This window comes from Narcine bancroftii, chromosome 1 (genome assembly GCF_036971445.1).
Source record: "Narcine bancroftii isolate sNarBan1 chromosome 1, sNarBan1.hap1, whole genome shotgun sequence".
Taxonomy (NCBI): Eukaryota; Metazoa; Chordata; class Chondrichthyes; order Torpediniformes; family Narcinidae; genus Narcine; species Narcine bancroftii.
Window position 1 is genome coordinate 141,324,570 of NC_091469.1, and position 12,064 is coordinate 141,336,633.

General features: G+C 42.4%; 1 protein-coding gene across 2 annotated transcripts in view; it reads left to right on the forward strand.

The window, feature by feature from the left end:
* The window catches only part of vegfc (vascular endothelial growth factor c), a 198,517-nt gene that overhangs the window by 173,472 nt on the left and 12,981 nt on the right, over positions 1-12,064 (forward strand). The window contains exon 5 of one of the 2 annotated variants that reach the window (XM_069940796.1): positions 6,172-6,275. In XM_069940796.1, coding sequence (XP_069796897.1) covers positions 6,172-6,275 — 104 coding nt within the window. Of the gene's footprint in view, positions 1-6,171; positions 6,285-12,064 lie in introns of both variants that reach the window. The other variant, XM_069940786.1, reaches the window with a different exon arrangement.

Sequence of the window (12,064 nt, forward strand, 5' to 3'; positions counted from 1 at the left end):
CGCGACCCCTTCCTGCCAACTAATGTCATCAGCAGGCCAGCCCTAGATGAGGCTACATCGATCAATATCAACGATGGAAATGATGTTCTAAAATCCCATCTAGTTCGCTCATGTCCTTCAGGGAAGGAAGTTTGGCTCACCTGATCAAAAACCCATCCATGACATTGAAGCTTAATTGCTCTTAGAAATGGCTCAGCAAGCACTCATGTAACATAAAGCAGATAAACAAGTCATTTTCCCATCATGATTATCAACCATACTGATGTAACTTTCCACTTCTTGACCCATAACTTTCTATGTCTTGGCAATTCAAATGCTCATCAGGATACTTCTCAAATGTTATGATAGCTTCTGCCTCCACCATCTCCTCAGGTGGTGAATCTCTGGAATTCTCCACCCCTGTTGGTGGTGGGGGCCAGATCAGTCAATGTACATAAGAGGGGGAAGGATAACTACTTGAAAGATCGGTGAACTGGACAACTGACGCAGAAGTGGACTCAAGACCGATTTGAAAGATTGATGAACTGAAGGTCATGGGCAACTGGCACAGGAGAGGATTTGATGCCAGCATATATCAGCCATGATTACAGTAAAAGGCAGGGCAGGCTTGAAGAACCTAGTTGACCACCTGCTCCTGGCTTCTATATTCCAACTGCACTCTTGGTAAAATAATTCTTCCTCGGATTCCTTTTTTATGCTCCTGCTCTTTATCTGAAACTTAAGTCCTTTAGCTATAGTACATCTGCTTGGAAGAAAAGGTTCCTATAAAACTTCTACCTTATTGATGTCTCTACCAGGGCACCCTTCAGCCTGTTTCACTCCAAGGAAAAACAAGTAATACCCATCTGATCTCTCCACATAAGTGAAATATTCAGGCCTGAACCCTTTGTCAATGTATGAGCAAAAAGCAGGCAGGAGCTTGATTAAAAAGGGGAGGGGAGGAGGGAAGAAAGTGCAGGGGGAGGAACACAGGCCAACAGACAAAAGGCATAATTGAACAAGGATAGGAGGACAGGAGAAGAATTGATTGGGGCAGGGGGTGGCTCTGCGAATTCAGAACTGGAGGAAGGGAGACAGAGGGAAAGGGTAAGAGGGAAAGGGACAGAGCAAGAGATAAAAAAAAGACATAGGGATAGGGGAAGGGGAGAGTCATGGGAGTGGGTGGGGGGGGAGTTCATGGAAACTGGAGATGTCGATGTTAATGGTTAGAGAGTACTCAGATGGAATGAGGTGTTGTTCCTCCAATCTGTAGATGATCTCAATCTGGCAGTGCCTGAGCCCATGGACAGATATACTGATGTGGGAATGAAGTGGGGAATAGAAATGGGTTACAACAGGGAGATCCCTGCAATTGTAGCGGATGGAACGAAGGTGTTCAATGAAGCGATCTCCCAGTCTGCATCTGGTCTCTCTAATGTAGAGGACACTTGTGTTATGCCTGGTTGTGTGTCTGCGTGTTCTGCACCAAGACCAGAGAACACTGTTTCATCAGGTTGTACTTCTGCATCAGCTGACAATAAACATTACTTGAGACCACAACAGTAGCACCAGATGCAGTAGATGACCCCTGCAGAGTCACATGAAGTGATGCTTCAGTATGAAAGGCTGTTGGGGCCCCTGAATTGTGGTGAGGGAGGTGGTGTGAGTGCAAGTGAAGCACCTCCTGTGGTCACAGGGGTAGGTGGCAAGGGGGAGATTGATGGAGAGGGAGGAATGGACGAACGAATCAAAGAAGAAGTGGTCCCTGCAGAAGTTAGAGGGAGGAAGAGAAGGAAAGATGTGTCTCATGATGAGATCATGTAGTAGGCTGGTGAAGTGGTAGGAGAGGACGAGGGGAATCCTATCCTTGTGAACATGGGGGCAAAGGGGCCAGGGCAGATATGTGGGTAATGAAGGATATGCAAGTGAGGGCTGCACATAAATTATTTTCTCTGAAATTGTAACATTCTAAATACCACTGATTGAGCTGAATTTCATGCCTGACGATGTGTTGTCACTACGTGTGCTAGTATTCAGAAGGAGAGAAGAAATTTAAAATTAGAGCAAGGGTAGAGTTTGGCCCTTCAAAGTTGTTCCACAATTGAGCAAGATCATGGTTAAACATTATTTTTCTATTTAAATCTCCAAAGAACCTGTGATCACTACCTCTCTTTATCACTTCTTTTGCACTTGTTATTTCTTTTTTTAAATCTTGGAATTGCCATTAACAGTAATTTTGCACCTTGTTCATTTCAATCAACCTGAATCTGATATTCAGTGCGGCATGGTTAGGCGTAGTGGTTAGCACAATGCCTTTACTGCACCAGCGATCGGGACTGGGGTTCGAATCCTGCACTTTCTGTAAGGAGTTTGTATGTTCTGTGTGGGTTTTCCCCAGGGGCTCCAGTTTCCTCCCACCCTTTAAAATGTACCGGGGGTGTAAGTTAATTGGGTGTAATTTGGGTGGCACAGACTCGTGGGCTGAAATGGCCTGTCAAAATTAATTTTAAAATTTTACATTTAAATAATCTATTGATCTCAGTTTTGAATTAAGACAGAGAAGCAGAAATTAGGTATTCAGCCCCTCTACTTAATCAAGAGTTGATCCATTTTCCCACTCGCCCCACTGCCCAGCCTTCTCTCCATAACATTTGATGCCCTGGCAAATCAAGAATCTATCAATCTCTTTTGTGGCAATAAATTCCACAGATTTATCACCCTCTGGTTGAATAAATTTCATCTAATTTCTGTTCTAAATGGATGCCGTCCAATCCTGAGGTTGTGTCCTCTTTGTCCTAGACTCTCCATCCTAGGAACTAACCTTTCTACACCAACTCCGTTCATGCCTTTCTACATTCAAAATGTTTCAATGAGATCCCCTCTCATTCTCCTAAATTTCAATAAATGCAAGCCAAGACCTGTCAAATGCTCCTCATATTATAATCTTTTCATTCTAGGATCATCCTATTAAACCTCCGTTGAGCCCTCTGCAATGAAGGGGTTATTAACTCAATGTCTTATTAGGCACAGTGCTCCAGGCCTGAGAATATCAAAATTTTATCTTCCCCTCAATCCTAAATCACTTTTTCCTTAGTCTGAGAATGAAACCAGCAGTTCTAGACTCCCAAGCTGGAGGAAGCATCCTCCCCATACCTACTCTGTCAAGCTTCTAGGAATCTTGTACCTTTATTTGTTCTAAGCACAAAGTGGGCCTAGCTTAGTCTCCACTCAACCGAAAGACCAATTGCTCACCTCTTAATCCATTTTGGGAAGGACTCCAAAACTTTCCCAATACTCCAAGGCTTTATATAATTAGAACAAGCTCAGTGGTTCTTTGGTCCACCATGTCTTTGCCAAACTGCTCCCATCTGTATCCACACAATCCAGAATCAGAATTTACTGTGATGAAATTTGTTGTTTTCTGGCAGTACTACGAGGTTTGCAGGTCAATTGGTTATAATTGGATGGCATGGGCTTATGTGCCAGAAAGACCTTTAAAAATTACAGGTGAAAAATTGCTATAAATTACATTTAAAAAATTGAAAAAATGCAAAAGAATAGAAAAGTGTGGTATCCCTCTAATACCTGCATGTGCATGTGCCTGACCAGACGCATCTTAAAGATCTCGATCGTATCTGCTTCCACCTCCCTGATGGCACGTTCCAGACATTAACATTCTGTGTGAAAAAAAATGCCTCATGTTTCTCCTTTAATTGTCTCCCTTCACCTTTAGTTTTGTAATAAAACATTCTTACCCTTATACTCAAAATAAAGGTCATCCGGTTTCTTTGCCTGTTGTCTCCTTTAATTGGCTGTCGTTTCTGGACATTTACGTTCAGTACAATCTCAACTTCTGAACATCCTGGTCTTTCGCCATTTAAAAAAAAAGCTTTTATCCCTGAAAATGCCAACCACACATTTTTCCACATTGTGCTCCGTCACCATATTGCTGCCATTACCCCCCCCATCCTCATCCCTGCCCAGGTTCACTCTTAGTTTGGAGTCATAGGAAAACTTGGAGACATTGCAATGGATTCCCTTGTTCAATCTGTTGATATAGAGTGTGAACAGTGGAGGTCTAAACAGCTCTCCTTGCAGCACCCTACTGGTTAAGCCCGCCAGCCTGAGATAGGACCTATTCATTCCTTGAAGAAGGGCTCAGGCCCGAAACATTGGTTATATATCTTTACCTCCATTTGCGCTGCAAGACTTGCTGATTTCTTCCAGCATTTCTGTGTTTTGAGAATAACAGTGTTTGCTGACTTTGGTATTCCACTATTAATTCCTACTCTTTATTTTCTTCCTGGTCGCAATAGTGTGTCACCCTTATTCTATGTGCTCTGATCTTACTCGTCAAACTTCAGTGTGGGACCTTGCTATTTTTTTAAGAATCTTGATGTCACAACCTTTGCTAGAAATTCACAATTTTCCCAATAACTAATATCAGGCCAGCATGTAGATAAGTCCTCCTTTCTAACTCTCCCCACCCACCCCCCCCAACTTTTTTAAATAGCGGGGTCAAATTTACAGCTTGAAGAAGAAATACAAAATAGAAGCTAGAACAGCACAATACAGGCCCCCTCGCCCTACGATGTGCTGAGCTCGATAAACCTATTGAAAATTAAACCTTCACTACCTCACACCCAAAACCCTCTTTTTTTTCTCGCATCCACGTGCCTGTCTAAAAGAGTCTTTTATATGTCCTTGTTGTACCACCCTCATCCATCATCTCTGGCAATGCATTCCAGGCCCCCACTACTCTCTGTGCAAAAAACATACCCCTGATGTTTATGTAATTTTGGAAGATGACGATCAAATTGTCACCTCCTTCAACATTCTCGGAGGTGATCATTAGGTCCTTGGGATTCATCAGTTTTCAGACTCAGAATCAGAATTTATCTTCAAGAATATTTCAAAAAATGTGTTGTGTTGTGGCAGTGTTACAGGTGCAAATATTGCTATAAATTACTTTTTTAATAAATAAATTTGTGCAAAATAAGAGAAAATGAGGTAGTGTCTGCAGTTCATTGACCATTCAGAAATCTGGTAACGGAGGGGAAGAAGCTGGTTTTGTATCAATGGATGTTTATCTTCAAGTTCTTGTAACTCCTTCCTTGAAGAAGGCATGGTTTGGATGGTGGGGATTGCCTTGTGTAGATGTCCTCAGAGGAGTGAAGACTGATGTGCATGATGATGCTGGTTGAGTTCACAACTCACTGTCGTTCTTTGGAGTCCTGTGACCTGACACTTCCATACCAGTCATTTACTTCTCCAGCAGTGTAACTTTAATAATGTTAATTTCCTTTATTCCCCTTCTTATGATGGATCCCTGGTCCTCTATTATTTCTAAGGATGTTTTCATGTATTCTTCTATGAAGGCAATTGCAAAGTATTTCTCTACCACTTCCTTATTCTGCATTTAACTTTTTTCAGTATTTTTCCAACACCATCTGTCAATGGGAGAAGGGTCAGGCTTTCACGAGGAGAGGGGTCAGACTGACACTGGGAGTGAGTTCAGACTTTCACTAGGAGAGGGGTCAGACTGATACTGGGAGGGGGGTCGGACTGACACTGGGAGAGGGTTCAGACTGACACTGGGCATGTGCTCAGGCTGTCACTGGGAGAGGGGTCAGACTGGGAGTGAGTTTGGGCTATCCCTGGGAGAGGGGTCAGGCTGGGAGTGAGTTTGGGCTATCCCTGGGAGAGGGGTCAAACTGGGAGTGAGTTTGGGCTATCCCTGGGAGAGGGGTCAGACTGGGAGTGAGTTTGGGCTATCCCTGGGAGAGGGGTCAGGCTTTCACTGGGAGAAGGGTCAGACTGATACTGGGAGAGGAGTCAGACTGGCACTGGGAGTGAGTTCAGACTATCAGTGCGAGTGGTATCAGACTGACACTGGGAATGAGTTCAGACTATGACTGGGATTGGGGCAGTACTCGCATGTGAAATGAAGTTGGAAGTGGAGATGATCTAGCACTCGAAGTGAAGATGGACTATCTCTGGCAGTGGAATCAACACTGGGAGAGGGGTCAGACTGTCACTAGGAGAGGGGTCATCATCCTGCAACAGTTCAGTTCTTGTTTTGGCATGTTGCAAATTACCTCATGAATCCCAAGCTTTTATTGAACCAAATGATCATGAAATTGCCTTAATTGCTGCTTATTTTAACAAAAAACATTTTTATTTCCTTCACAGTTGTTTGATGCCAAGCAAAGCTTGTCCCAGGAACCACATTTGGAATAGTTTTTTATGCAGATGTGTGATGCAGTACGAACTCAGCAGATTACTGCCCTTAAAAGGTGATTCAGGTTAGTGAATCTATTTATTTAATGACTAAGGTACCTCTTTACAATTCAGCACCCAGCACAACTCAGATTATCTCTTTACAATAAAATGTCTTGTCATTGAGTGAAGTGGAATAAAAATGCAACATTTTACTTTGAACTTAGACATACAGCACAGTAACAGGTCATTTTGGCCCATGAATCCGTGCTTCCCAATTACACCCAATTAACCTACAACCCCTGGTAAGTGTTGAAAAGTGGGAGGAAACCAGAGCCGCTGGGGGAAACCCATGCAGGCACAGGGAAAATGTCTGCAAACTCCTTACAGACAGCGCAGGATTCAACCCCTGTCTGGTCCTGATCGCTGGCACTCTAACAGCATTGCGCAAATCGCTACACCAACTGTGTCATCCCATTTTGTTCACTGCCTGGATGTAAAATCAGCGCAAGCTGGTTTAGACCCATTTCGTGTCTGACTACATTTTCACATCCTTCACCATCTTCACTCAATCTGGCACGGTTGGTGCAATGCCTTTGTAGCACCAATGATCAGGACCAGACTGGAGTTCGAATCCCACGCTCTCTGTAAGGAGTTTGTATGTTCTCCCCATGTCTGTGTGGGTTTTCTCTGGGGGATCCAGTTTCCTCCTACCATGTCAAAACGTTTCGGGTGGTGTAGGTTGAAGGGGTGTAAATTGGGCGGAAGGGACTCGTGGGCCGAAATGGCCTGTTACTGTGCTGTACGTCTAAATTTTAAATTTTAAATTTTAATTATTATTCTTTTCTATGTATCCATGACTGTCACTCAGATATCAAGATGACTGTACCTTGGTGGCAATTTGATACTTTGTTCATCTACAAATTAGTTACCCTATATCTACATGTGTGGGACCTGGCTCCTTTCCTGCGGATCTCTGTGTTTTAAGTACATTAAATACAGTGGTATAATTTCCATCTTCTATGCAGGAGCAGTAGGGTTCTCCCTCTAAATGTGTAGATGTCCTTTGGGTGCTCCAGTTTCATACTACATCCAAAGACATAAGTTGGGAGGTTAATTAGCTACTCTAACTTGCCTGAGTGTTTCAAATCTGAAGGAAGCTGATTGGAATGCGTGGGGAATGAAATAAATTGGATTAGTTTAGGAATAATATGGGTGGGTACTTGGTGGACAAGAACTTAGGGAGCTGGAGGGCATAGGAGGAGTTCTTTGGAATTCAAAAGAATGAGGTGGGACCTCATAGAAGCACCTCAAATGTTGAAAGGCCTGGACAGAACAGATGTGATTTCCCATAGGACAAAGGGCAGAACTCAGGATTGAAGGGCTCTCATTTCAAACAGAGATGCTGAGAAATTTCTTTAGCTAGAGAATAGTGAATGCCTGGAATTTGCTACCACCTGCATCTTTGGAGGCTAAGTTGTTGGGTACTGTGTATTTAAGGCAGAGATTGCATTGGTTCCTGAATAGAACCATAAGACTATGGAACATTACAGCACAGAAACAGGCTCCTTTGGCCCTTTTAGACTGTGCCAAACTATTTTTCTGCAGAATTCCACTGAATGGCACTCAGTCAATAGTTCTCCACACCTCTCCTATCCACGTACCTTTCCAAATTCTTCTTAAATATTAAAATTGAGCCTGCATTCACCACCTCAGCTGGAGGTTAGTCCTACACTTCTACCAGTCTCTGTGTGAAGTTCCCCCTCCTGTTCTCCCTAAGCTTTTCCCCTTTCACTCTTAACCCACATCTTCTGGTTTGTTACTCAGTTACCCTCAGTGGTCTGGTTTGTTACTCAGCTACCCTCAGTGGAAAAAGGCTATCTACATTTATTCTGTCTTTGCCCCTCATAATTTTAAATACCTCTATCAAATTTCCTTTCATACTTCTACGCTCCAGGGAATAAATTCCTAACCTGTTAAACCTTTCCCGATAACTCAGTTGCTGAAGACTGGGCATCATCCTAGTAAATCTTCTCTGGACTCTTTCTATCTTATTAATATTTTTCCTGTAAGGTGACTAAAACTGCTCATAATACTAAATTTGGCCTCTCCAAAACTTTGATTTATGAAGGCCAATATGCCAAAAGCTCTCTTTTACAACCCTATTTATTTGTGACGCCACTTTCAAGGAATTATGTATCCGTATTCCCACATCCCTCTGTTCTACCACACACCTCAGAACCCCAGCATTCACAGTGCATGTCCTTTCTTGGTTTGACCTTCCAAAATGCAACACCTCACACTTGTCTGCATTAAAATTCATCTACCATTTTTCATCTCATTTTTTCAACAGGAAAAGGACATTGGACTATGTCAGATATGTGAGGCAAATGGCTTAGTTATGGAAAAGATAGGGATTCGTAAAGAGAGGGTTTTGGAGCTTCTAGGGTCAGTAAAAGTGGATAAATATCCTGGTCCTGATAGGACTTTCCCAAGGACGTTAAGGGAGGTGAAGGAGCAAATAGCGGAGGCACTTTCAGTGATTTTTCAATGATCACTGAAGGAGAGTTTGGTTCCGCGGGATTGGAGGGTTGCTAACGTAGTTCCGTTGTTTAAAAAAGGCAAGAGGTGTCGGCCAAGTAATTATAGGCCTGTAAGCTTGAGTTCAGTGGTAGGGAAAGTTATGGAGAGGATTCTTAGAAATGCTGTGTATGAATATCTAGATAAGCTGGGATTGATCAGGAGCACCCAGCATGGGTTTGTGAAGGGGAAATCATGTTTGATGTACCTTGTTGAGTTTTTTGAAGAAGTGATGAAAAAGGTAGATGAAGGTAGGGCAATTGATGTAGTCTATCTGGATTTTAGCAAAGCTTTTGGTAAGGTTCCACATGAAAGGTTAGCAAGGAAGGTTCAGTCACTAGGGATTAATAGAGAAATAGTAAGATTGGTCCAGAGGAGGCTGGAGGAGAGACAGCAGAGGGTCATGGTGGATAACTGTCTGTCAGGATGGAAGCCTGTGATGAGCGGAGTACCTCAAGGATCGGTGCTAGGTCCCCTGTTGTTCATAATTTATATTAATGATTTGGCTGATGGGGTGTTTAACTGGGTAAGTAAATATGCAGACAATATGAAAATGGGGGGAGTGGTGGATAGTGAGGAAGGTTTCCAGGGATTACAGAGGGATTTGGTTTGACTGGAGAGTTGGACTGAAAGATGGCAGATGGAATTTAATGTAGAGAAGTGTGAGGTGCTTCATTTTGGTAAAAATAATCAAAATAGGACATATGTAGTAAAGGGGAGAACATTGGGGAATGCACAAGAACAAAGAGATCTTGGAGTTATGGTACAGGGTTCCTTGAAGGTGGATTCCCATGTTGACAGGATGGTTAAGAAGGCATTTTGTATGCTAGCCTTCATAAATCATAGCATAGAGTATAGGAGCTGGGAAGTGATGCTGTGACTGTTTAAAGCATTGGTGAGGCCAGGTTTGGAGTATTGTGTTCAGTTCTGGTCTCCAAATTATAGGAAGGATATAGATAGGGTGGAGAGGGTGCAGAGAAGATTTACAAGGATGTTGCCTGGCTTAAAATACCTAGAGTACAGAGAAAGATTGAAGAGGTGAGGACTTTTTTCATTGGAACATAGAGGGGATTTGATAGAGGTGTTTAAAATTATGAAGGGAATTGATAGACTAGATGCAAGTAGACTCTTCCCCCTGAGAGCAGGGGAGGTTGAAACAAGAGGACATAAGTTGAGGGTAAAGGGGCAAAATTTTAGGAGAAACCTTAGAGGATGCTTCTTCACTCAGAGAGTGGTGTCTGAATGGTATAATCTTCCAGGGGAAATAGCTGAGGCAGAGTCAATTCTTTCATTAAAGAGGAGGCTGGATATATACGTGGATAAGAGGGAATTAGGGGGTTATGGGTGGAGAATAGGCAGCAGAGGTAACGGAGTTGTTTGAGTGAACCGTGTGGTCTTGTAGGGCCAAGATGGCCTGTTTCCATGCCATAAACTGTTATATGTTTATATCCCTCTGCAAGAATTGAAAACCTTCTTTGCTGTCCATAATGCCACCAATCTTAGTTTCTCTCTGCAAACTTGCTGATCCAATTTACCACTTTATCATTATAACATATATAACAATTACAGCACGGAAACAGGCCATTAGATGATATAGATGACAAGCAACAATGGTCCCAGCACTGATTGCCGAGCCACACCACTAGACCCAGGCCTCCAGTTTGAGAAGCAATCATCCACCACTATTCTCTGGCTTCTCCCGTCCAGCCATTGTCAAATCCAGTTCACTACTTTACCATGAATACCTAGTGACTGAACCTTCCTGACTAACCTCCCATGCAGGACCTTGTCAAAGGCCTCACTAAAGTCCATGTAGACAATATCCACAGCCTATCCTTCATCAACTTTCCTGGTAACATCATCAAAAACTCTATAAGATTGGTTAAACATGACCTACCATGCACAACTATGTTGACTATTCCTAATCAGTTTCTGGCTATCCAAATAATTATATATCCGATCTTTTAGAACACTTTCCAATAATTTACTGTTACAGGTTATATTAATATGGTTATGAATAAATATGTCTTTAAAAGAGATAGATTGTGGGGGGTTTAGTGTAGATCACTTCATAAGCAGAATAACACTTCACAAAAGACATCTCATAGCTTTGCTGAAGCGAAGCTTCAGGCTCTGGTTGGCTTTGCAAAAGACAATGGAACTGCTTTGGAAAGACCTTAAAAAGCAGGTGTAAATGGAAAAGTCCGGCTCAAGTGCTGATAAGATCGATAAAAGATTGGGTTTGAAGCCTTGGGAAAGGTTTTGGTTTTTTGCAAGCTGAGAGAGGAAAGAACAAACTGGATTCTTCTCTGAGAGAGAGAGAGAAAGAGAGAGAGAGAGAGAGAGAGAGAGAGAAGTCAGTTCTATAGTAGCAGTTGAGGCTGCAAAATGGTAATCTGGCAAGCTTGTTGAAAACCCCATTTTGAAGGATTGTGAGTTGTGAGTTCAGCCTGTTGAAAACCCTTATAGTTCTTACAAGAGGAAATGGCTGGCTAGAGTGTTTCTCTTGAAATATGGGAAACAAGAGGAATTCCGTGGTGACTTGGGAAAAAGAGGTTATCATTTGAAAATCCTATGATGGGGTAAGTTTCTTCGGCAAGACACCGATTGGATGAAATCATTTTGTGTGTGTCCAACGAGCAACAAATATCTCTCTGAAACCATCAAGAACCTTCCTGAGCTGTAACTATTTAACTTTAAACACCAGAGCCTGATGAAGATTCATAAGTGTTGAATTCTGTGCACAGTGTGAGAATTGCCTGTTATGGGTGAACTTGGAGAAGTGATAAGTGAATGAATTGACTGTGAAACAAAGAACTTTCCTGAACATAAACGCATTACATACACACACGCTTAGAGTTAGAAGGGGATTAAGTTAGGTTAAAGTTAATAAGTTAATAAGTTTGATCCTGTTTTTATGTTTAAAGAAAATTAAAAGTAACTTTTAAGTAACTGTTGTCTTGATGAATTTCTATTGCTGCTGGGTTTTGGAGTCGACTGGGATCATAATATTTCCTACTAATGACATCAGGCTCACCGGACTATAATTTCAGGCTATCAAAGATTATGGGCAGAAGACAGGGGAGTGGGGTTAAGTGGGAAAATGAAATCAGCTCATGATGGAATAGTGAAATGGACTTGATGGGTCGAATGGGCTGCTTCTGCTCCTGTATCTCATGGTGTTATGGCCTTCTATGTTGTATGACATATTCCTTTGTGACCAGAAGGGATTCTGAGTGTTCCTTCCAAATAATGTTGTCTTGAGTCTGCAAGCACTCAATTCCTA